General features: G+C 45.7%; 1 protein-coding gene across 4 annotated transcripts in view; it reads left to right on the forward strand.

Moving 5' to 3' along the window:
- Positions 1-24,530, forward strand: part of Nep3 (M13 family metallopeptidase neprilysin 3) — a 146,331-nt gene that overhangs the window by 92,217 nt on the left and 29,584 nt on the right. For all 4 annotated transcript variants that reach the window (XM_050169639.3, XM_055064912.2, XM_050169641.3 and 1 more), the window contains 6 exons: positions 3,461-3,821; positions 12,472-12,675; positions 13,273-13,400; positions 19,188-19,406; positions 20,452-20,568; positions 22,683-22,918. In XM_050169639.3, coding sequence (XP_050025596.1) covers positions 3,461-3,821; positions 12,472-12,675; positions 13,273-13,400; positions 19,188-19,406; positions 20,452-20,568; positions 22,683-22,918 — 1,265 coding nt within the window. The remainder of the gene's footprint in view (positions 1-3,460; positions 3,822-12,471; positions 12,676-13,272; positions 13,401-19,187; positions 19,407-20,451; positions 20,569-22,682; positions 22,919-24,530) is intronic.

A 24,530-nucleotide genomic window follows, 5' to 3' on the forward strand; every position in this document is an offset into this window, starting at 1 on the left:
TCGACATGTGCGCTCTAGTGTTCACTGACGTCACTTCACTTGGAAGGCGCGCTTAGTTAGGTACGCTTTTCACGACCTGCGCTCGTGAACAGCGATTCCTATCCTTAGGGACACGGACGAAATTAACGACAATGCAACATGCGAAAGAGTATGAGCTTGGAGCGAGTTCGCGTGTTTTCTGCTTTGCGGATATAAAGAGTACCTGTGAAGGTCGCTCGCCGTACAGCGGCCACCTGTGCGATACGGACCCCGTGTCCTGGCCACACGTGCAGAAGTGTTCATATTCACGCGTGCTTCCGGTGTTCGTTCTACTGTGATTGCCACGTCTGTACCGTGTTTTTAAAAGGTGAGGGCCTTTTCGATCACATTAAAGAATTTTAGCATGGGATGGGCTCTGGCACCCCCTGAGGCGTTGAAAGAGGAACAAGCGTGGCTGCCGAATCTTTTCCAATAGTGCGTTTTTTCGAGAGCAAATGGATTTTTTCGCGCGCGCCTAATCTAGACTAGCAACGTGGTACGCAGCCTTGGTGATTACGTGTGATGGAGTCTGAGAAGCCTCGCTAATATAGGTGCAGAAATCAAGATGACTCTCGGGCACAGTTATTCGTGGCACTCGTGGCCGGACTCAGAATTACTTTTGAACATCACGGCCCCTGAGGTCCTGCATTGATGAGTAATTGTCAATCCGCCGTGCGTTTCGAGCATTAGGTGAAGTTTATGCCAAGTGTTTAAATAGAGGTACACTTCAGGAGTATGGCAAAAGGCGAAGTGATGAACTCATGAACAAAAAGCCATGAACTTTCATTACGAGGATGACTCAGTGGCCCAAACAGGAGGAACAGTCAGTGGCGGTGGTCGCAAAACAAAAACACAGGAACACTAACAGCCACTTCGAGCGAGATATCGAGCATCTCTTAGTTGTTTTTGCATCGTTGTAAGCATGCACACTGTTTTTAGATCGGAGGCTGCTCACTTGCTTCACTATATGTATGTGCAAGCATGGGAAGGGTCATTTTTACCGTTAAATCAATATAGGTCAACTGACTGGTCTTAATGAACAACTAAGAAGGCCGCAGACTTCACAATGATATATTTCCGGTCATTTCTAATGAACTTAACGCGCTGGTCACTTCATTTGAGACGTGCTAGTAGCCGCTGATCTGCATCTATTCTACCATGGGTAATAAGAATACCTGACGGTAGTGTAGAAAGCTATACAAGCTTATCAGTGGCGAACGCGAAGAGTCGCACCGAAAAAGGATACAAGAAACCTACTTGTCAATATATGTGATCATCGTAACAACCTGAATATGAAACACTCGTGTTGTGTATGTATTGGGCTGTCCTTCGCTCCCCAGCGTAGGGGCAAGAACGTTAAAAAGAGAAAAGGGCATTGTTCGTGGTGAGGACGACGTAGTGAATAAAATTACCGCTTTTAACCAGACCCGCGCACATGCGTCGGTATCGTCTCGAAATAGCCCGCAGAGATTGCTAGGCCAATCTATTCCAAGACCAGTCCGGAGGAGAGGGACATCTGTGATTGGGCCAGACCTTGTGTCACGACAGAAACTCTAACCACTGGAGACTACAGAAGCGTGCGAACAATGAACGACAAACCCTCTACAATATAACGTGCAACCATTCTTCCCGGGGAGTGGTTTGAAGGCGCGGAACTGCCCATGCAGCTACACTATTTTTCAGTTTCTGTGGAAAAGATTTTCGCGTGCTGGTTCGCATCTCGAGCGTCCTTTCACACACAAATATATAAGTTCCTTTTGATTAACGTTCAGCTCACTACTCGTTGGTCCCTTTCTATATTAAGATTGCTAAAAAATATGCATTGTTGCAAAGAATTTCTAGAAAAACTTCCGCGAAAATTTTCGGAGTGCTGGGCTTCTTGGCTTCCTCGGAATGCAGCCAGCAATCGAAGGAACCCTTCGTTTTTTTTGCGAACTTCATTTTGTTCACTCAATCGCAGGGTGTGTGTGCTTGTCAGTGATGCTGCGCTCTTGTTTAGCCCTTATTAAGCCTTTAGAAACAGCGCTACTAATGCGTTTCGGGCAATAATGCTTACATACATAACGGGATCAGCAGAGTTCTAACTCTAAGGGTGTGACGGCAACCTCCATAGGTGACCACGGAGGGTGCACAAACGAGAAAGAAGCACAAGAACGCCGGCAATACAAAGATCCTTCAAGTTAAAAGAAAGAAAGAAAGAAAGAAAGAAAGAAAGAAAGAAAGAAAGAAAGAAAGGCACTAACGCATACAACGTACGTGATTTCCAACCACAGAAAATACAAGTGTACACAATAAAAATAGCAGTAAACACAAGAAGAAACAGACTCATATCATGTGAAGTTATCAAAACAACGCTCAAACGAGATGATGAAGCAAGGAGACGCGCGTGCGCGTGTTTGTCGCCTCGTCTATCGTGTTTTATCCAAGCAAACGTCTCCAATTTCCATGATACCAGCAGCGTAACATCATTCTCTAACAGACTTAAAGACGCCGTCCCACCGCGACAACATGTTGGCCAACGCAGTGCATTAACATCGTGTAATCGCGTTGCCGCGGTGGCCCTGTTGCACCCAGGCAGCATTTGTTCGCGTACGTTACGAGAACGTGTGTGCAAACAAGCGTGGCTGCCTCGCTGAGAGAGGGCGACCGTTGTTGGCCTGTATAGCGTTTTATATACGCCTGTTTCATATGCATTCAAAACTGCAATCATGGAAGCCGAGTACGAGGTCGTGGGTTCGACTCAGAGCCGGATCTCAGTGCGCAGTGGTAGTTTAGTAATAGTATATTTTTTCGTGGATTCAGTAGTGTATGCATCATAGTTGTATAAATGTAGATTTTTTAGCTCATAGTAGCTAGTTGCGGTTTATGGTAGTCTAACTATAGGAAACGAGAGCTGGGATAGGGCAGGTGACACAACCATGCTGTGGTTGAACGTTAAGTAAACCCAGCTGGTCGAAACCTGAAATCTCCATTACGATGTCTCTTATAGCTCAATCAATCAATCAATCAATCAATCAATCAATCAATCAATCAATCAATCAATCAATCAATCAATCAATCAATCAATCAATCAATCAATCAATCAATCAATCAATCAATCAATCAATCAATCAATCAAAACTAGCCTTTGTCAGGCTAAGAATCCATAAAACACATTCGACCTTATAGCATTATGCTGCGGGACCATCAAATGTGGCTTATTCAGTGAATATCCTTATGTTTCTACCCTTTCCCCTTCCTAAAGTAGAAGGCAGCCGGCCGGACGTAAGCTCCGGTTTAACCTTTCAGTCTCTCCTTCTCCTCACTTTGTTCTCTCTTCCACTACCTTGCGTATTTTCGCAGGACTCAGTTGGTAGGGAAGGGTCCAGTAAACACGCCCCAAAGTAAACGTAAACTTCTTTTTTTTTTTTTCTTCGCTCTCCCTCACCCCGTGCGAGTACAGATGCCGAGGTACAAGCGGACCGACTTCGAGGACGAGGAGACGAGCAGCGCGAGCAGCATGCCCGTGGACGCCACCGGCAGCTCCACGGTGCTCACCGACATCAAGTCCGGCGGCGGCGGGGGCGGCGGCGGCGGGAGCTCGGCCACCGCCGCGATGCTCAACCCGCTCGGCGTGCGCTACTCGGTGTCCGGCGGACACAGGCGCACCTTCTGGCAGCGGGCGTCGCCGCTCGAGCGGTTCCTGCTGGCATTGGTCGCCCTGCTCGCGTTCGTGGTGCTCGTGCTCTCCGTCGTGGTCAGCGTCAACACGGGAAGCGTCCGGGAGAGGATCATCGAGCGCGTCGCCCAGCCCTCGCAGCCTAGTGAGTGCCCGCACGGCTATCCTCCCTGAGCGCAGCGTCCTTCCTTACTCGAGTGTTGCGATGAAAACTGTCAAGCAGTCAAAGATGTGAAAGCGCGCTCGAGGGACTGAGAAGGACTCACTGTTGGGCTATTCGATCTTGCAGTCTTAATAAGGTATATTCCCACAAAATGCAGGAACAGAAGCAAACACAGAACAGACACGGGAGCATGCCCCCCCCCAAAAAAAAAAAAAAAAGAATGATAAGCCTATCCTCTTCATCTCACAACCTTTATTAAAGATGCACATATATGCTCTAAATTTTGTGCGCTTCTGAAATAGAAGCAACGAATCACCTTTATAGATTTCAACTTCTAGTAAAGATGCATCGTAATTCGTCAAGGTTATGACAAAATTAAATAAATTATGGGGTTTTACGTGCCAAAAGCACTTTATGATTATGAGGCACGCCGTAGTGAAGGACTCCGGAAATTTGGACCACCTGGGTTTTTTTAACGTGCACCTAAACCTAATTAGATGAGTGTTTTCGCATTTCGCCCCCATCGAAATGCGGCGGCCGTGGCCGGGATTCGATCCCGCGACCTCGTGCTCAGCAGCCCAACACCATAGCCAATGAGCAACCACGGCGGGTTAGGTAAGGTTATGACGTCTTTCCTATCGCAAGAGATACTCGGTAACTTCTTGCCGTGTGCTGTTTAGAAAAACTGCCTATTATTTAAGTATCGTTCTAATTCCAAGTAGCATAAAAACTTAGGAGTATATAGCCTTACTTCCTGTATCCTGCTATCACCGTACTGTGGTCACATAAAAAAGTATATCTCTGCATCTAAGGTGACATGTACAGAGAGGGTAAATATTGCCAGTAATGTCGCAACCTACAATGAGCACATTTAGATCAAAAAGCATCAATAGAAGTAGTTGAAGTCCTTAACAAGCGGGCGGGTCTGCTGACGTGTTTCCGGAAATATTCCAACATTTGGGACGCTTTTCTGAAGGCGAATCATCGTTTTCATTGTGCTCGCATCGTAGAGATCTGCGGCCGGGATAATGTAACGATTATATTCAAATGCTATTCCTTTTACCGCTTCATGACTGGTCCGAGCAGCGCTCCGCCAACGTTATCGCCACGATCGGCCGGTCATGAACGAAAGCTGATAAGAACGGATTAAATCTAGCGATAAGAATATTTACGTTATACCCGACCAGGCTTCAAAGCATTACGCTAATTGCGAACTGAAAATGTGGAACAATATACCACTTTTGAAATCGACACATCAAGCCACGCTCCTCTAAAAAGCAGGAAACATGGGCATGTGAATATTCAGAAGGCACCATTAAGAATGATTTGACGTATCCTACCAAACTATAGCAAAACGCAAACATATTTTACCGCGTGGCATCAGCAGTGCAATGCTTACGTGCGCGTATGTACGTTAACCACAGACCTGGCATTGTACTTCAGTCTCAGCCCCGACAAGCGAGAATCCTGACCCGAGATGATTGTGATCCGCATAATAATGAAGCGCCCCATTATTTTCTGTACGCGCACAACATAAGTCAATAGCGTGGCCACAGCCATCGCGCAAAGGTTCTGCAAAGAGACGCGTCTAGCGGCGCTCAAGAATGCTGACAGTGCTGGCTGCTCACAGAAACCTGCATATTGGAAACGATGGAACCGACAGTGGATGTGTACCCTACAAATCAGCACAGAAACAACACTGACGCTCACTGGAAACTACAAACTTTTCGCATAATCTGACAGAATTTTAGAAGGCTACGTCTCGCCAACAGCAGGCGCTGTTACTGTGCACTCTATAGCCTGTTATGAAAGCAAGCGTTCCTGTACGGCTTGCAAACGGACGTTGGGCTGAATAGAATTGAACTGCACTCGCCTTTCAAGGATCACATAAAGAGAGACAAAAGCTTTCTATAAGCCCGGAGCTGAAGGTTAGTCATTGTAGTGGGTTCAACTAGACATTGAGGTCGTAATCGCCAGCATTTCATGCCTGCGCAGCTGGTGTGTAATGGACGACTATTACAGAAAAAAAAAAAAAAACGAAGCCTTTTGGTGGCTCCGATTGCATCCGTCAAAACCACGGGCGGCACTGTGCTGAAGTGGGCGCGGAACTTAATCGGTTAGTAAGGCACTGACGACGCACGCATTGCGGCCACGGATGCCCATTGCTCGACGGTCCTTCACGATCGTGGGACGTGGCACCGCTCGGACCGCCTTTTCGATGTCAACAGCGAGGACAATTTTTTGGAAGCGTCGCCGTCTTCGGCGAGAGATTTAGTTGGTCCCAAAGCAAGAGCAAAACTCCTTGCTATATGAAGGAATATTCGTACGTGGTGCTAGGCGCCGGTAGACTAGGATGCCATTCCTTGCGCGGGTGTATACTATTCGACGCATCAGTTCGGAACGTATTGGAAGGATGGCGAAGTTGTTCGCAGGCTGATCAGCTTCTGTAGGGCTAGACAACCACGAAATATGTGAATCGTTCGAGGTTTTTCTGGTGCCAGTGTAGTCATGCGCTGGACAAAAGTCGGTCTGGTCGCATCGCACAGTCCAAATTGCACAAACTGAGCCGGCGACAGTGTTAACGCAGTGTAGGGAATGTGGTGGTAGACCGACGTTTGAGCTAGCGTGTAGGAAAAGGCGTAAGTTCTCTGTTCACAGGCAATCGGCTGCTCAGACATTTGTTTTCGGACACAAAGCGTAGCGTCGTTCTCCTAAGTTGCTGGCAGCTTGCCAGCTGTCTTGGTTATAGCATGGTTTGACAGCGGAATTAGGATCGTTTGGAAGAAGCTGAATTGTCAAGTTCTTGTTTATATTTTGTCGTAGTGGTAATGGCACCGTAATAGCTAATGTGATTAATGGACTGATGAGCATGCTTAGGAAGCGCATCTTTTACCTAATCTTGCCCGGCAACTCTATTGACAGTGCTGCTCCGTCACTCGCAAATTGTTGAATAACAGGGAGTAAATTATCAGCACTGAGTAGGTTCGTCATGTGCGACAGCTTGTTTTGATGCATGCGGCAGGGAACCTGAACCCACGTTCGCAAAGATCTCTTACGCTGGAATTGTTTGTAACAGCAAGTTCCAACCAATGTCGATGCTGGTAATACCATTAACAAAGTCGGCCAGCCAATGGCAAAGAGCAGTTACGAACAAAAAGCTTTGTGAATTTGGCGCCTGGACCGAATTCACAAGAGCGAGGTAATTTGAAAGAAAGCAGAGAGGTCGATCTGAGCTCGCGCGCTCTTGTCTGCTACTCTGCAAAGGTGAAGGGGGAACGGGTACGTAAGGGTGTGATGAGGGAGGATGATGCTATGACAGGAGAGGGATGCAAAATGTTGCCGTCACGTTCAACATTCTGTTGATTAACGTTCCGAAATGCCTCCCATGAAGCCACCACCCGGTTCCATATCTTGGCTGCGGTCACTGCAGTTCAAATGAGCCTACAGATAAAGGCGCGGGGAAGACGCTAGCACGTGATCTTCTCCGGCGCGAGCAGCACAGGCAAAGCTTCGCCGCAGGCACGGAGCACCTACGAACGAAAAGCTCTGTGAATTTGACCCCTGTTCCCCACGAAAGTTGCAATAGCGGTGTAACATGACGGAATGGGACGACAGCCAATACAAAAGTATCGAAACAGTTTATTTCCAACGTCTTTTCTTTTTCTAGGCTGGCCTTTGGGCTGATGTCAGTTCGGAGAGGAAACGTGCCCCCTCTAATTTCTGTTGACGAGCTCTGTTTGCCCTCAAGTAATGCGATCGTAGACGTAGATGTTTACAAACATGAGGACCCCTCCGCTGTCGTTGTCGTCAACGACAGTTTTGGAATTCTGAGCACAGAAATTCCGCCCATCCCGCGACAATGCCTTGAAATCTATGACCCGTTCTCAAACGCATACACGTATTTCATCGCAAGAAACAGTGTTCAAGCATTTCGAAAGGCTTCTATCGAACATAATTCGCAGACCTTTGCAAAGAATTAGACGCTCCGGAAGGCAACGCAACATTATGTCCAACCGTGTGTGCCAGTTATATTCATGGGTGTCTCCCGCTTAGAAATTATTTAATCTTTCTTCTTTTTCTTTTTTGCTAGGTCTCAATACCAAGCAGCGCTTCCTTCCGTGGTCACAGCACCATCCTGTTCTTGTTTCTTGCCTCTTCAATTCCAGGCGTGACTATAGTCTGTCGACGTCAGCTTGTAGTATTTGCCGCAGGGAATAAGCCGCGAAGTACCGCTAGCTGTTTATAATCTTCTCGAGTGCCTTCTTGCCTTAACGATGCTTTGTCCCTTGCCACCCGCTTCCTGCCTCTCTAGCCCTCAGACGCTACACTGACATGCCTTATTAAGTGAAACAAGACGCGCTGAGCCTCAAGCCGTAATCTGTTCTGAGAGTTTCTTTTTCATCTTGCTTCATCTGTAGTATCAAGTATCTTAGCAACCTTCCTTAACTGTCCGCGGCAGGTTAATTAGAAACACGACACTCGTCTCAAGGCTGTCTCCACGCCTGCAGTACGCTTAGAGGAAGGGAGGGCCTTGCTAAACACTTCAGGCAAAGCGTGTACGTATTTGCTGCTTTGGGCGTGCGCTCCCTCAGAGCCGGGCAAGTCTCTGCATTTTAATGTCGCTGTCTTTTTTTTCCTGTTTCATACGTCACGAGCCAAGAGGGAAGCTTCCTTCATGGCTGCCTACTCGAGAAATACAAGAAGATTACGGGGCCTAATCTTGTGCCGGTCTTTATATGACACGGCTTATATGGAGTTCCTCCCGTTTCGCAGTGTTTACCTAAGTCGCGAGGAGTTCTTACCTCTTTCTGTATTTTTTTTCTTGCTGCCTTCTCTTTCCCAGTCCTCGCCCGCTGAAACGTTGATGTGGGATTTGAATCTTTTCAGTGGGAAATGAGGTTTCATTAATCTTTTGATCCCTACTGCATTTCGCGCAGGAAAGCCGCTTAATGTGAAAGTGCGGGTTCCCGTGTGCTTTTCCGCCCGAATGCATAACACAGAAGAAAATGGTCTCGTCGATGCGCAGGAGTTCGACGTTATTGACTTCATTTATAGCACTGAGGAAACACATATGTTATTGACATTGGAAAAAGCTCGGAATTTCACGCGGATCTCTTTATTATAAAGAGCGAGGAGCGGTGAAATATTTCTGAAGTTTTCTTTGCGCGTGCATAAAACGCAACAAAACGTCGTATCGTATACCTAAATATATTAAGGGCACACTGGGAAGGGCGAGTAGAAAGAACATTTTCGCGTTATTCTGTATTAAGCATCGTTTTAGACGACCACCGCGGCTGTTTAAACCTCTCCGAGGTGAAGGATATAATAAAGGCGTGAGCGTATGGGGAAGATGAACACGCACCTCTCACCGCCAACCAATTCCTAAATATACGTGACAACCAAGGTTGTTTTGTTAACATGGTTTTATTACTTTATTAACCTAGTCTGGTTGTCGAGGTACCTCTTTCAAATCTATCTATCTATCTATCTATCTATCTATCTATCTATCTATCTATCTATCTATCTATCTATCTATCTATCTATCTATCTATCTATCTATCTATCTATCTATCTATCTATCTATCTATCTATCTATCTATCTATCTATCTATCTATCTATCTATCTATCTATCTATCTATCTATCTATCTATCTATCTATCTATCTATCTATCTATCTATCTATCTATCTATCTATCTATCTATCTATCTATCTATCTATCTATCTATCTATCTATCTATCTATCTATCTATCTATCTATCTATCTATCTATCTATCTATCTATCTATCTATCTATCTATCTATCTATCTATCTATCTATCTATCTATCTATCTATCTATCTATCTATCTATCTATCTATCTATCTATCTATCTATCTATCTATCTATCTATCTATCTATCTATCTATCTATCTATCTATCTATCTATCTATCTATCTATCTATCTATCTATCTATCTATCTATCTATCTATCTATCTATCTATCTATCTATCTATCTATCTATCTATCTATCTATCTATCTATCTATCTATCTATCTATCTATCTATCTATCTATCTATCTATCTATCTATCTATCTATCTATCTATCTATCTATCTATCTATCTATCTATCTATCTATCTATCTATCTATCTATCTATCTATCTATCTATCTATCTATCTATCTATCTATCTATCTATCTATCTATCTATCTATCTATCTATCTATCTATCTATCTATCTATCTATCTATCTATCTATCTATCTATCTATCTATCTATCTATCTATCTATCTATCTATCTATCTATCTATCTATCTATCTATCTATCTATCTATCTATCTATCTATCTATCTAAATTTTTTCCGTTTTCGATGGTCTAATCGCACTTTCTTGATGTTCCTTAATCTGTTGTGTAAGTGGGAAAACGATCTTTCTACGCAGTCAACCAAAGAAAAAAAAATAGCGTCTGTATACGATGTCACCAAGGCACGATGGCTCAAGAAGAGCCGCAGTGTAGGCACATTAATAATGAGAAAAGGGCACCGTGTCGTAAAAGCTTCGAGTATTTTTCTTTCATCGACGAAGAGAAAAATGAAGATTTACGCAGCCCTACGCGTTCCTGTCGAGCTAGCAAGAATACGCAATATTTAATCTCCCATAGTGCGATTACGAAGGAGTGCACTTATTTTTGTTAAAGCGTTGAGAAGCACCATTCATTCCAAGGCTTCTTCTCAGAAGCGAAATAAATGCGGGAAGACGTAGTGCGTCTCTACGGAAACTGTTTAACTTCACCCCTGATTACGTTGGCAGCTAAGAAAGTGCGTGCCCGTACGTCTGTTAGTGAAGAATGCGTGGACGTTATTGACGGAGGCACGTATGGAAGCCTGCCTCCGACTTTTTACTCTTGTTTCTCACTTGAATGATATTGATAGGAACAATAATGTTCTCGCAATGGTGCACTCGAGACACAGCTCAATACAACGGCTACAAACTTGGCTGAATAAAGGACACTTTGCATTAACGAAGAAAAGAAAAAGGAAACCGCAAATACGTTCAATAAAAACCAATAAAGGAAAGATATTGCATGTACATGCGTCAGTTATTGCGTAACCCGAACAGGGGGATATCACCAAAAAACATCTTTGCTTTCGAGGAACATGACAACAGGCTGAGCATGAGCACTTGACACGTCATTCCTACCCTCGACGTCTCGGGTAACAAAAACGAGTGTGCGCGCGACTCGCGGAGTACACGTCGTTCAGCTATGCCTTATGACACGTGCGGCGATTTACGAGAGAACGTAGAACACGTTCTCATAGGCTGCCTGTGCTAAGCTCGAGCAGGTTTCCATTTTTTTTTCCTCTTCTTCTTCTTTCTGCTTTTATTCCCTTTACCCCTTTCCCCAGCGCAGGGTAGCCAGCCGGTACTTACACTGGCTAACCTCCCTGTCTTTCCTCCTCTTTGTCTCCTTCCCCCTTCCTTGAACAGCAAAGCGCGGCTTTGAGGACAACAATAAATCGCCTTGGGGATCGTCCTTTAGGTATAGAAAAGTTGCTTGAGCCATGGTGTAACGCGTCATTGCAATGGTGGTCAGCTATAAAAGCTTTAATAACCTTCTTTATATTGAAAGCTATATTGTATTTGTGTGACACATGTCCTCGTTTGTTTAGTTATATTGTATTATTCTATTAATTTTGTTTATTGCCTTGTGTTTGATTGTAGACAGCGCATAAGCTGCCGTATTTCTTTCTTTCTTTTTCTGCGTTTCTTTTAAATATTGACTGTTTAAGCACGTTTAAGAAATCGGCTTTATTACCAGAACCTTTTTTATATCACCTAACGTTATCTTCGTGTGATCATCGACGAAATTATTGTTTGCGGAGAAGCGAGCGACGGAATAGTTGTCAACATTTCCAGCCTCTGTCGCATTAAACCACTTTATGCGAAGAGAGAGAGACAGAGAGAGACAAAAGGGGAGGAAAGACAGGGAGGTTAGCCAGTGTAAATACCGGCTGGCTACTTTGTGCTGGGGAAAGGGATAAAGGGAATAAAAGCACAAATTTGTTTCTTTCGTCCACTAACACTTCCGTCTCATTTATAATTTTCTACACTGCTAATAAAACTACAAATAACTTCCACTGTGCTTTCTTTGGCCTCATTATCTGTTGGCTTCGTACGGTTGTGATTAACCAAAATCGGGCCCCTCGGTTCCCGTTCTTCTTCCCGCTCATTTCATAGCGAGGGTCTCGAATCCGACATCTGCGATGCCTTCAGGTAGCATATTGGGGTTTATTTGCCAGCTGCCTGTTCATAAAGTTAATGTACTACGTGGCGCCATCGTTGAAAATGATGTTCCACATCCGCCGCGACCGCCTGAGTGGCGCTGGCTAACACCCCCAAAACAGCAGAAACATAAATACCCAAGAATGTGGACGTTGGAACAGCCGCCGGCCTAGCCCAATTGGTAGCGCATCGCATGCGTAATGCGAATGTTCTGGTTTCCGCTCCAGGTTTATGTCTTCGTCCACTTTCATTTTCCTCGCATTTATCATTCCCTACACTTCAGTTGAAACTACAAATAACTTCCCCTGTGCGTTATTTTTTGTCTGTATTATCTGTTGGCTTCACACCGTTGTGACTCACACCCGCAGAGTACTGCGTGACGCCGGCGTGCGTGACGGTGGCCAGCTCCATCCTCAACGCCATGGACCCGGAGACGGATCCGTGCGAGGACTTCTACCAGTACTCGTGCGGCGGCTGGATCAAGGCGAACCCGCTGCCCGACGGCAAGTCCATCTGGGGTACCTTCGGCAAGCTCTGGCAGGAGAACCAGCTCGTCATGAAGAACGTGCTGGGTGAGTCGCGTCTCTCTAAACCGGTGGTCAAGAGAAGAAAGAAAAGAAACAAAGAGAACCATTCTTTCCGCCCTTCGCCAGACGATGAACACTCGCGCTCGATAGCCGCCGATAAGTGGGCCTTAGATCCTCTGGAATACCGCTTCGATAGTGTTCACGGCGCGCAGAGTCTGGGTGCGCCGTGAACGCCATCCCGACTCGCTCAAGCATCTCTACTTGCACGCTGAATGTCGCCACACGTCCCGTCTTGTCATATGTACTTTGAGACGTCAAAACCCATCAAAGAAAAAAAAATGAATGAATGACTGAATGAATGAATGAAAAGTGCCCTTCGGATGTAGAAAAAGCCGGCAATAGTTGCAAGGCGAAGTCTGGCTTCGGCTAACAAAACTTCTTCGTCCTTTGCCCCCTGCTTGCTTGCCTGTGGCTCACATAAGCACTGCTACGCCATGTTGTCTTCGAAGTTTGATACCTAGATCATCCGAAGTATAGATAGAGTCATACAACAATAAAATAATGTAAAGAATAGTGCACAGTTTGCGGAGCTGTATTTCGGGTTGCTTTACTGCCGTTCTCGCTCGCCTGTGTGTTTTCCAGAGGACGAGAAAACGGAGCTCAAAAGTGAAGCAGAGCAGAAAGCTCGCATCTACTACTACTCATGTCTGGACAAGAACGACACCGTTGAAAGCCTCGGTTCCAAGCCCATCGTCAATCTCCTGGACATTGTGAGTGAAGATCCAGCGTCCATAAACACCCCAAAGCTTCGCCACCGTAATGTTAACTTTAGTAGCGATTCTTCTTCTGTAGGGTCTTTGTGCAGCGTACCCCTGAGTGTATCAGACCCGTCTGATTGCTCTGCAAACACGGCAAGCAGCTTTGATAGGGGACAGCCGTGATGCATAGACAGCTTCGAGGAATAGTTCGCTTGAGAGTTGCCACCGTCTTATTCGGCTAACGCATGCGGCCCCCACTTGTAGCAATCGACGCACAGGACGTATTACTGCTGCGGACAAAGTCGCGAACTCCTAAAGTACCGTATGTTTTTTAAAGGGAACACGGAGTAAACACCGCACGATAACAGCTCACATGTGATGTCAAGGCCTGCAGGTTGCTTCATTGTGATGCATACACGTGTGTCTGTCGCGCCATATCAGCCACTCTTCCCGATAATGACGAAGGGATGGTCGATTTTGCTTTATTACTTGTTAGGTTAGGTATTACTTTATTACTTGCGAGTCATAACTTGAATATATTTATATATATATATATATATAGGGGTTTTCTTCAAAGTTCAGCACGCAGGACCCGACGTAACATACGCAGGAAAGAGACGACGAACTTTTTGGAAGACTTCTTTTACTTAACGTTTTCGGCTGGTGGACCAGCCTTCGTCAGAGTACAGGGATACAGATATATATATATATATATATATATATATATGCTGTTTTAAAAGACCTAAATTGGCCTGATTACATGACCAAATGACAACGTGCGTTGTAATGTCTAAAGTATAAGCAAGGATACAAGGCGCCTGTTACGGTTACTGACACTGGGGCCTCTTGGGGTAGGTCACGTTGTTTTTATACCAGCCAGGGGTACTCTGATAACTGACGAACTTTTTTTTTTGTCACGCGAGAGAGATAGGACAAACAAAAAAAAAGAACGGGAGATTGCGCTCGTCTTGTCGTTTCTTCTTTCTGTGTGCGTGTCTTTTAACGTCTAACGTCCATATAGCAACGTCAATATTGACCCTATACCCGGTGACTACACTCCGGCCACATGCGCGGCAGCCTGTGTAATTTTGCTGTGCTATAACTACCCTGATCATTTGGCTAGCCATTTCTCGTCAACATCGCACCTTGACCAGCGTGTATTTCTTGACGACACGTGCACGTATTTATCACAATCAGGTCACACACATTACCGAGTCATTCGATAACCTGAAAATCGCAACTGAAAAATATCCCCCGTACTCTAGTTTCGATGCAGGCTCCCGCTTGCGGTGTTTGCTGAATCCGGCAGGTGCCGCTTGACAGGCCTCCTTAAATCTCTTGGATTGAGGGATAGCAAGGGGGAAATAAACATGTCCGCAACAGAGATTAGTAAAAGGCGATTGGGCGTCTGGTGGCACAAGAGTACGGAGACCACAAACAACTGAGGTGTACAAAATCAAAGTTCCTAGTGATGGTTCAGAAAGTTTCATGCTGAGAAGTTTGTCTGTTAAAAAAAAATAAGATATGTAAGACATTAGGCAAAAGAAGAAAGAGAGCTGGGTGGTGAAACTCACTGCCCCATTTCAAAGGGGACGCCCATAGCATCGATCGACAACAAGTTTTGCATGAAGGCTCCCTAAGCGTACTACCCTATGCAGGTAAACCCACCGACTTCCTGTTGATCACAGCTACGAGCGGCATACCAATGCATTTCTGCCTTCATGTTGCGTTTCAATGAAGCAAAACGCGAACTTCTGGTTGATACCGTATTTATAGCCTCCAGAGCCCCTATATCCCGCATGCGTGATAGACAACCTCTACATTACCGTGTGGTTTATCCTCACTGGTCGTTTCCCCGTGCTTTTATCGCTGCCAAGCCTCGGTTCAACACAAACAAATACCTAATGTGCAAGTTGCAGCCCAAAAATAAACAATAAATTTGACGATAGCTGTACTGTAGCCATTCGACTCGAGAGCGGCACTCGAATGGCGCGACCCACGGAGACAAGTGCGTCCTCGTTTCCTTAGCTAAAGCGACGGTTCAGCGACCCGATAGGGAGTAGAATGGTCGTCGAAACTGAACTGTCTCCATGGTAACGAATATGAGCCACTCAGGCGTCGAGAGAAGTAGGGCGCACTTCAAACGGAACCGAAATCACAATGCGCCACGGCTCGGGGCGTCTGGCGCCTTTTCCGCGCAGTAATTATGCAAACGTACCCCACCCGGCCGTAACAGATATACAATGGCTCATTTGCAAGGAAGCGGTGGAGCGCGGCGGCATTTCTAATGATACGGCAGATCTGTCGGCGAGACGATATGATTGAGGTGTAGTCGCTCGGAATGTACACGACATATGGACCGCGTCGCTGGTTGGTACATTGCGAAGAGGGACAACACCGGCAGCATGTTCTTTCCGTTTATTAAATGATCAAAATAGGAAAAAGCGGGCTACAGAAGAGCTATCGCTCTTGATATGGCCAACTGAAGCCCAAGCATAGGTCTCTCTCTAATGAAGCAAGTCTTAAGTGCGGAACGCTTTATGAAATTGATCCCTCTTGCGACTTCCACGTGTCGCGAGGCCCTCAAAGCAATCTTCTTGAGGACGTAGAAGACGTTTATTTGTGAGAATCACAAACTCTACAGGCCACACCATACTCGTACCGCTACTCGAGCTTGGCACTGCGGGTCGTCTGTAACTCTTGGGGATGCACGCCTGCGCGTCACGCGCAACGAACGCGTTTTCAGTATCCCTCAGAGCTGCTTAATCAGACTTTGTGATTAACCTAATGCGTATGTATGTGCGCGCATGCGGACGTATCTGCCGCTTGGGTGGCCCACTGCGCGTACCTTAGCTCTAACCAAACACCAGGAGCAGCGTCCCAAGTATGCCGTAAGCAACGCTGATCTCTCAAGTTCCTCATCAATCAACATTTACAGAAAGTTAAATAATATTTTCAAAACTAAACGCCACGTATAACGGCGTTAGCTGGAACGACGAGAACGTCACTGACTCTATGGACGAGAACGACGAAATCAATAATCTCACGGGCATCCCTTCCTTTTTTCACCATGTCATATAATATATTTTCGCCGAAATCGTGATGATAGTTTCCAACTCGGCGTATAGGCGAAACACCGAGTTCCGAAATAAAGAACAATAACACTCACCATTCTTAAATAGTAACGGCAAAAGGAACGTCACCAAAGCAGCAAGCAGCTTATGTCGTTTTTCCACATTTATTTTTATTTGTAATATGTTAGAATACCGATATGAATTAAACATAACCTTTCGTTTTTCTGGTTTATTTTCGGTGGCTTTGAAGGCAGATGATTTATCGAACTGTTCTATGGCCAGCCGGTGCTAAATCTGTCAGCGGTGAAGCAAGAAACTGCGAACTGACGCAAAAAAGGAGGTCGCTTCGAAAACGAGTGGCACAGGCGCAACAAATATATCGAGAAGACAGGCTTTACAGACGTGATTTAGGTGCGCCTGCTTCGTGAACTTTCAGCACCCGCACGCTTTTCTTTCTGCCCACGGGGAGTCTCGGGTGTGTGCCTGGCGGTACGCCAGTCCTCGAGGTTTAAGCCTACAGCGTTTGAATGGATGCAGAAGAATTACCGCGAAAGGGCGCAAGAGTAAATAAAATTTACCTACGGGCTGGTGCTGCCACCCAGCGAACAGCGAAAGAAGCATGAAGTTGAAAGTTCAAACAAACTGCAAGTGCGACAGCGCAGTGGCGCCGCATAGCGGAAACGAGGGCGAACAATCCGTGGCGCGTTCGTCCGCACGAGTTCAAAACGTGGAAACGCGTATGCGGTTATTGGGCGGCGGCGAGTCGCCGTTCTTCACGCTGTCGATTTGCAGTCGTTGTGAAATGCTGAACAAACGTTGTGCAAAGAACATGAGAAGACTTATACGGCAATCCCAAGGCAACCACAAGCGTGTTTGCAGCGTGTCGGCAGCACGTGAATATTAGTAGCACCGACGAAACATGACAACGATCAGCTAAGTAAAAAAAAGAAAATATACAAATAAGAAAGAAAATATGAGCCTATAGGGCGAAAACAAAGTAAACGAAAGGAGATTTGAAAATTATGAGTCATCTGACACAGATGTGCGTTAAATATTAGTAATGAAATAAGTACTATTGTTAAGAAAAGTGAGAATAAAAGGAACGGGAAATTCGGCATGGATTTCTTCTGGAAAATGTGATCACAAACGCTCATGTTGCTGAAAAGCAGGACACGAATTCACAAAAAGCCCTTACGCTAGAATTGTTCGTAGCAGAATATTCCAGCCAATCATGACGCTGCACATATCATTAGCGAAGGGCGGCCAGCCAATGGCAAGGGACACTTACGCATGAAAGGGTTTGTGAATTCGGCCCCAGAGCTGTAGCGTTACATTAAAGGTTCCCCGGAAGAAGAAAGTCATTGGTTAAGCGTACGAAAGAGTGTCATATGCTCGTAAAAGTGTGCGTCAAGCTCAGTATGTATAAATATATATATATATATATATATATATATATATATATATATATATATATAAAATCAGTGTGCGTAGGTGACGTTTGTGCTGAGACTGAGCTTGACGCACACTTTTACGAACATTTTACCTCCACTCTAGCTCACATGCTCTGGGAGGGCGGGTCGACATACCCCAAGTTCATCAAGGAGGAGTGGGACTCGCTTCTGCGTAGCCCCGCTTTAGAAAAGCAAATCCTGGCCGTCCGGCGTGGCCGCGACCGGGCCGGTGGGCTAGACCTGCCGGTCCCGACGTGGGACTAGCCGGGTGCGCGACGATTTCGCGTCCTCGCCGGACCTGCGATAATGTTTCTTCACTCACTCACTCACTCACTCACTCACTCACTCACTCACTCACTCACTCACTATATATATATATATATATATATATATATATATATATTACGGAAAAGTTGTGTAGGTCCGGTGCATAGGTAGTTGAATAAACGAAGGAGCACACTTACGAAAATTCCATTTTTAATGTTGTAACGTTTCGGCCGTGGCACGGCCTTCATCAGAACATATATATATATATATATATATATATATATATATATATATATATATATATATATATATATATTTCGACCCCTCCTACCACCCGGAACCTGTCCCTGTCCAGTTGGTCTGCGGGAGGATTCGGGCGTACGGCTGAGGATATTGTACAGCGCGATGTGAACACCACACCAAAAGGACACAGTTAGGCAAAGCTGGTCTTCGTACATACAGGTATATTCATATGTGCTTATACTAGTCAAAACATATTGTTGGGCTAGTTGGTTCATTATAGCAGCAAACGGCACTAGAGAAGACGAGAGACAAGGAAGAAGATCGAATGCCTTGTATTTGTCTGGATCTTGTTCGTGGTCTCCCGTCCTTTCTGTCGCCGCTCGATGAAGCTTAAGATATAGGTATATTCATTTGTGAGAGGAAAAAGAAAGAAGAAGCAAGAAAAAGCAACGCAGGGCAGGCAGCTTAGCCAGGATTGCGTCCGGTTTGATGATACTGTACTTCGAGGGAGGAATAAAGAAGGAACATAAAGATGAGTAGAAGGCAACGCAACAAAATGTGAACGCGCCCGTCCATACGCGTACTTTCTTCCGGCCGGCGAGGTTGTTCGGCGCGAAGAGCTGAGCCAACAAAAAGACTAATTGAACCGTGGCAGTGACAAATTAGATATAGTGATGTGCGTGGTGCGCGTGTCATTTCCTCCTCCGCATTTCTGTCTGCCGTCGTGTTTGCGTCTACGTGACCACCATGCCTCCTCCTCGCAGGTGGGCGGCTGGAACGTGACGGGCAACTACTCGATGGACACGTGGCAGCTGCAGCCGGCGCTGCAGCTCATCCACAACGTTTACTCGCGCTCGGGCCTCTTTTCGTGGGCTGTGGGCGAGGACGACCGAAACTCGTCCAGGCACGTGGTCCAGGTGGACCAGGGGGGCCTTATCCTGCCCTCCAGGGATTACTACCTCAACAAGACCAAAGACGACAAGGTAATGGACGCTGTCCACAGGGGCTATCGATCGTTCGCGTTTGGAACGAGTGGTGTGGTGAAAACTGCTTGCAACTGGAGTGACTGCTTGTTAGATGTTTAACCGTGTTTTTGGGAGTTCTCGCACTCCCTAATAAGGTAAGTGTACCCTATGCTAAAGCAGAGTGAACGTACGCACTGTTTTTGTAGGAGAACTGTCAAGAAGTTAAAGCTGCCGCAAAGAGAGTTGTTAGCGCTTTCTTTGTTCTTAGAGTGCTCACAGCTTCGCTTATGAAGCCTATTTTCTGTATATAATGTTTATCGATATGTGACTGATGTGGACGGCTAGGGTGACAAACATACGCTCTCATATGATCATTTGCGAATACTCTGGTTTTGACTTATCTTAGTTGTACGAGATAATGTTGTCACATTCTACATTTGAAATGCGATGAAGCAATGAAGCAAAGTGCTTTGCTCTGACGCCAAATGCGTCACAGCCTGTTGCAGGTCATTCGATCGGGTGCTCACTTATGTATTGCCTTTGTGGCCAGCATATAACTTTTCACCTTGCCAATTTTCATGTTTTCTCTACGCTCAACAACCGACAAGTGTGTGTGTATCGTGCGTGTCATTCTGTGGGCGCACTCAGTGCATCAACACTTCCATAAGTATTGCGTTTTGGGGAACGTGTGCCTGAACAGTTATCTTTGTCACACATGTGCATGCGTTGTTGCCAAAGTCTGTAGTTGGCTTTTCTCTTCCAGCGCCATTTAATGGAGCATTAACGTTTTTGTGACGTGGACAGTGCCGTGTACGTGGCAGCTTAAGGGGGGGCATTGGGCGTTGATTGTTAGAAAGCATTTTTCATGCTGCATGGAATGCAACTTACTTTTGACCCTGAACAGTGGCAGTGATTTATGAAATGTTCACTTCGGAGACGGAGTGGCATTGCTCCAAACAGCCGAGTTGATTCTTCAGTCTGCTGTGTTGAAATCTTGATTGTTGGTCAACGCTTCGGAGCTTTAGGCATTCTGTATAAGCTTGTTTCTTTCCATCTCCCCCAGGTTTTGAATGCCTACCTCACGTACATGACTTCCATCGGCGTGCTGCTCGGGGGCAAAGAATCCGACGTGAAGGCGCAGATGCAGGACGTCATCGACTTTGAAAAGAGACTGGCTAACGTAAGCAACACCCATCCGACTAGCATGTGGGCTCAATACCTTAAAAAAAAAAAGGTTTCCTAAAATGAAAGTTGATTGATTGACTCAATTATTGATTGAGGGCTTGAGTTATTCATTCATTGACTGATTCATTCATTCATTTTGACGTTCTAAAGCAACGCTTGGGCTATGCCATTATTGTGTATATTAATTTGACCATCAAATGAAGAGTTCGACGAAAAGATTTGCCAAAATTTTTAATATCATCAAATAAATAAAAGAAAGACGCCGTACCGTAGGTTTGCGGGTTTAATTTTAACCAGTTGCAGTTTTTTAGGTGAAAGTAATTCTGAGAGCAGGACGTATTTTGCATTGCGCCCCAACCTAAACTCGGCTACAGAGATTGCCAATTGAACTCGCGACCCCGTTCATTCCTATCGAGAAGAATGTGATTTCTAAGTAATTGTTTCCTACCTCTTACATATTTGACCTTAGAGACTCTGTGGTAGTTGTTTTTTTATTTATGTTTATATATATCTATATAAAATACCCCTAAAGGCCCTCACGGGTGAGGGCTCTACATGGGGGGGGGGGGGGGGTACAGGCAATTGATAAAAAATAGAATACACCACACATCACGTGACATTAGAATATAAGTACCAAATACTGTGAATTCTGACAAGCACAAACAAAATCAAAAGAAGAAGTAACATGAACAGGGCAGTAGTCAGAAATTGTACCAATTATACAACTTCAAAACAACAGCATAAAATGAATTGAAATAGCAAGGTCTGCATTATTAGAAATACAAAATAAAAAGAAGCAGTTAAGACATAATATAGGCATATTGTTAAGCAGTAGTTAAGGCAGACTACAGATTGCAAAACTTATCGCAATCAGTGGCAGCAACAGGTGGATGCAGAGCAATGCAGTCAGTTATGGTGCGTGGATGAAAGATCGGTGCTTCGTAACAGATCGGTGCTTCGCTGCATTCGCAGCGCACCCACGATAGTATACGTACTTAGAGACAACTCCATTTTCTGACTGTAAATATATACCTATTGATACGACTGTCGAAGTTCGCCACAGTAAATTTTAGTTTGAGCGCCTCCGACCATTTCGCATGACATCGCCACGGAAGCAGCATCTGCAGAACAAGGTGAAAAATAAGTACAGTCTGGAATGGCCAAGTGGCATTCGCGTCGTGTCGTGCGATGGAGATGTTCCAATGGACTACCTTATACCACGAGGGCTTATACCACGTAAGGCGCTTGACATCCTTTCCGTTGAACGCTCGCGGTGTAATGGTGGCGATCGTTAACCCATGGTCATCTGAACCGGCAACTGCAAAACGTCTGAGCGTCTCCCGCGCGGACAGAGAGGTGATTAACCGATGACCGGAGTTTCGGAGGAGAAATGTCAGCAGATGACGCAAGACGTCTATTCTGCCTATACCATGAGCAGTTTACCGTTTGCAACGTGCATTGGAGGCTCGCGTTGTAAAGGCATCGCCTTTGCAAAGCTTCGAACAGCGTCCTTCCTTCCGTACAAGTCTTCCAGGTCGCATAGGTTTCTCTGCAACGATGCAGAGAAAGAAGACGTAAGCTCAGTTTTCTTGTGTTAACCAACAACACATACGTGTAGATCGACCTGGTTGTGACTGGCAGGCAGGGTCGGGCAGGGTCTCCTGGACAAAGTTTTCAACGCCTCTTTCAATGTGTTCCTCCGTTCGTGCATCACACCGTCAGAGTAGAAGCAACGTTTTGAAACTTTCCATTCTGAAGTGGCAGCCGCGTAGACTGTGACACACATATTAGGAACATACGAGTCACATGCAATGTGACCTGCAACAACGGTGCCCCTGGTCGAAGGGGCTCCAAGTCTGTAGGGCTGCGCAGCCACAGGGTAAGTTCCAGACCTAAACACACTTTCAAGTAGTGGCATTTATTAAACCGCTATTTCGCATGTCACAGCCACCTCGCAGCCATGGAACCTTCGACCACGAACAAGGGTGTTGCCAGTAATATTGCACGCGACTGTACATAAGAACAAGGACCGCCCAATCGCAGTAGCAAGCGTATTATTAGCACGTTTACGCGGACGGTTTTACTTATGCTGTCTGATTCCGTTTCCAGATAACGGTGCCGGCGGAAGAGCGTCGTGACGATGAGCGCCTCTACCACAAAATGACGGTGGCCGACCTGCAAAAGCGGGCACCGCTACTCAACTGGACGGAGTACTTCACCAGCGCTTTCGCCCAGATCAACCGCACCATACCGCCGACCCAGGACGTGGTGGTGTATGCGCCGGAATACATGGGCAACATGACCCAGCTAGTCCAAGAGTACATGAACACCACAAGGGGCAAAATGTAAGCGACTAGCCACTTTTTCTCCTTTTGTCTACATGCTTGCCATAATTACAGTCTTATCTGTTGAACTGGGTCTCTTACTTCATTGCCTGATAATGGAACCTTTCTCAGCAAATTATGTAACAGCATTTTCATGATCACTGCAATGTGGTCGGTGAGCTATGGCGCTGCGTGAAAGGTAGCACACCAGTGTGAACTTGGACTCAGTGCATCCTCGTACAAGCCACGCTCTTCGCTATCTCTCTACAAAAAAACCCATATTCATCGTAATAATTTAGAGAGTTTTTTGCATCTCAGGACAACACCTGGCTGAGACGTCGGACGCCGGTGGCTCAGAGTTAGTTCGACCCCTTGGCGTTTTTAACGTGCGCGAAGACCTGAGCACACACTCGGTTATTCCCATACCGTCATTCTAAGCATGGCCGGTGCGCCAGGTAGCTGAGGCCGTGACTTTATGCACAGCGCCATGCATGGTAACAACAACAACAAAAAAAAAAGTGAGCACAGAGGAGAAGGACTGTTAGATTTCACGAAGGTTGATTGCTTTGCTGGTGGAGGAAAGTACAGCGTCACTCACTGTATTATGGACATATCGACTGAAAACTTGCGTTAAATTATGCAATAGTTACGATGTAGCTATTATGTGTTGTCACCGGCATTCTATGCAATCGTTAAGAAATGTGATGCTAGATATGCCGTAGAAACGACGGCACCGACGTGAAAGTCTGTTGAATACAGTCAGCATCCTGAGTTTTTTCAACGTCAACGTTACCCACGCTGCAGCTAATAGAGAGTTTTAGAATAGGGGCCCCAATATTTTGGGGCCCCAAAGAGCTTTGCGGGTGTTAGCGTTGGGGCACTCAGGAGTGAAGAGTTTTAGAATAGGGCTTCGCGTTTGCAGATAGCGTCTTGCGCTGACAGCGCCACTACGGCGTCTAAGAAAAACGATTAAAAATAATTAAATAAAATATCATCTTATGATATGAATAGTAATATTGACTTGCGTGTATTCGCGTTTAATTACAATTTAGAGGCTATTCTTCAAGCAGCAAACAATTAGTTGTGCTTAGTTTGGAGCAACAAAACCAACTTTACGTGCCTTCACCAACCAAGCTTAGCCGTGTTAGGCCTACGAGCCATAAAATCCACACTCGAATTCGGTATCAGCGGCGTCTAATGAATCAATCTTCATAACACACGCTAGTTGAGAGAAAGCGATAACTGCAGTCACTTCTCCTAGCTTGCGAACTTCACGCATTACCGCGAATCGGACCCAGTTTGGTGCTAGGTTAGAGCCGTCGCTTCGATGGGTGCCGCCATGTTTGTTGACGCAAAGCTTTTGGGAACGCTATTTGAGCTCCCGCTAAATCGGCGAACTAGCGTTCCCAACGCAAAACCCAAACGCAGTTTGCGTCTCGCGCATGCGCAGTGGCTTCGACGCTATTTCTTTCTAAAACTCTCTAATGCTGAGTTTTAATATTGCGCACTTTGGAATCAACGCATTTAGTTCTGCGTACGTTGAAATTGCCAGGTGAACAAAGTGAGAACACCAGTAACCTCATTCTGCATGTTTCTCAACATAGCAACATGGAACACCACAAGGCCCTTGCGT

The sequence above is a fragment of the Dermacentor andersoni genome, chromosome 3, assembly GCF_023375885.2.
Source record: "Dermacentor andersoni chromosome 3, qqDerAnde1_hic_scaffold, whole genome shotgun sequence".
In the NCBI taxonomy this organism is placed as follows: Eukaryota; Metazoa; Arthropoda; class Arachnida; order Ixodida; family Ixodidae; genus Dermacentor; species Dermacentor andersoni.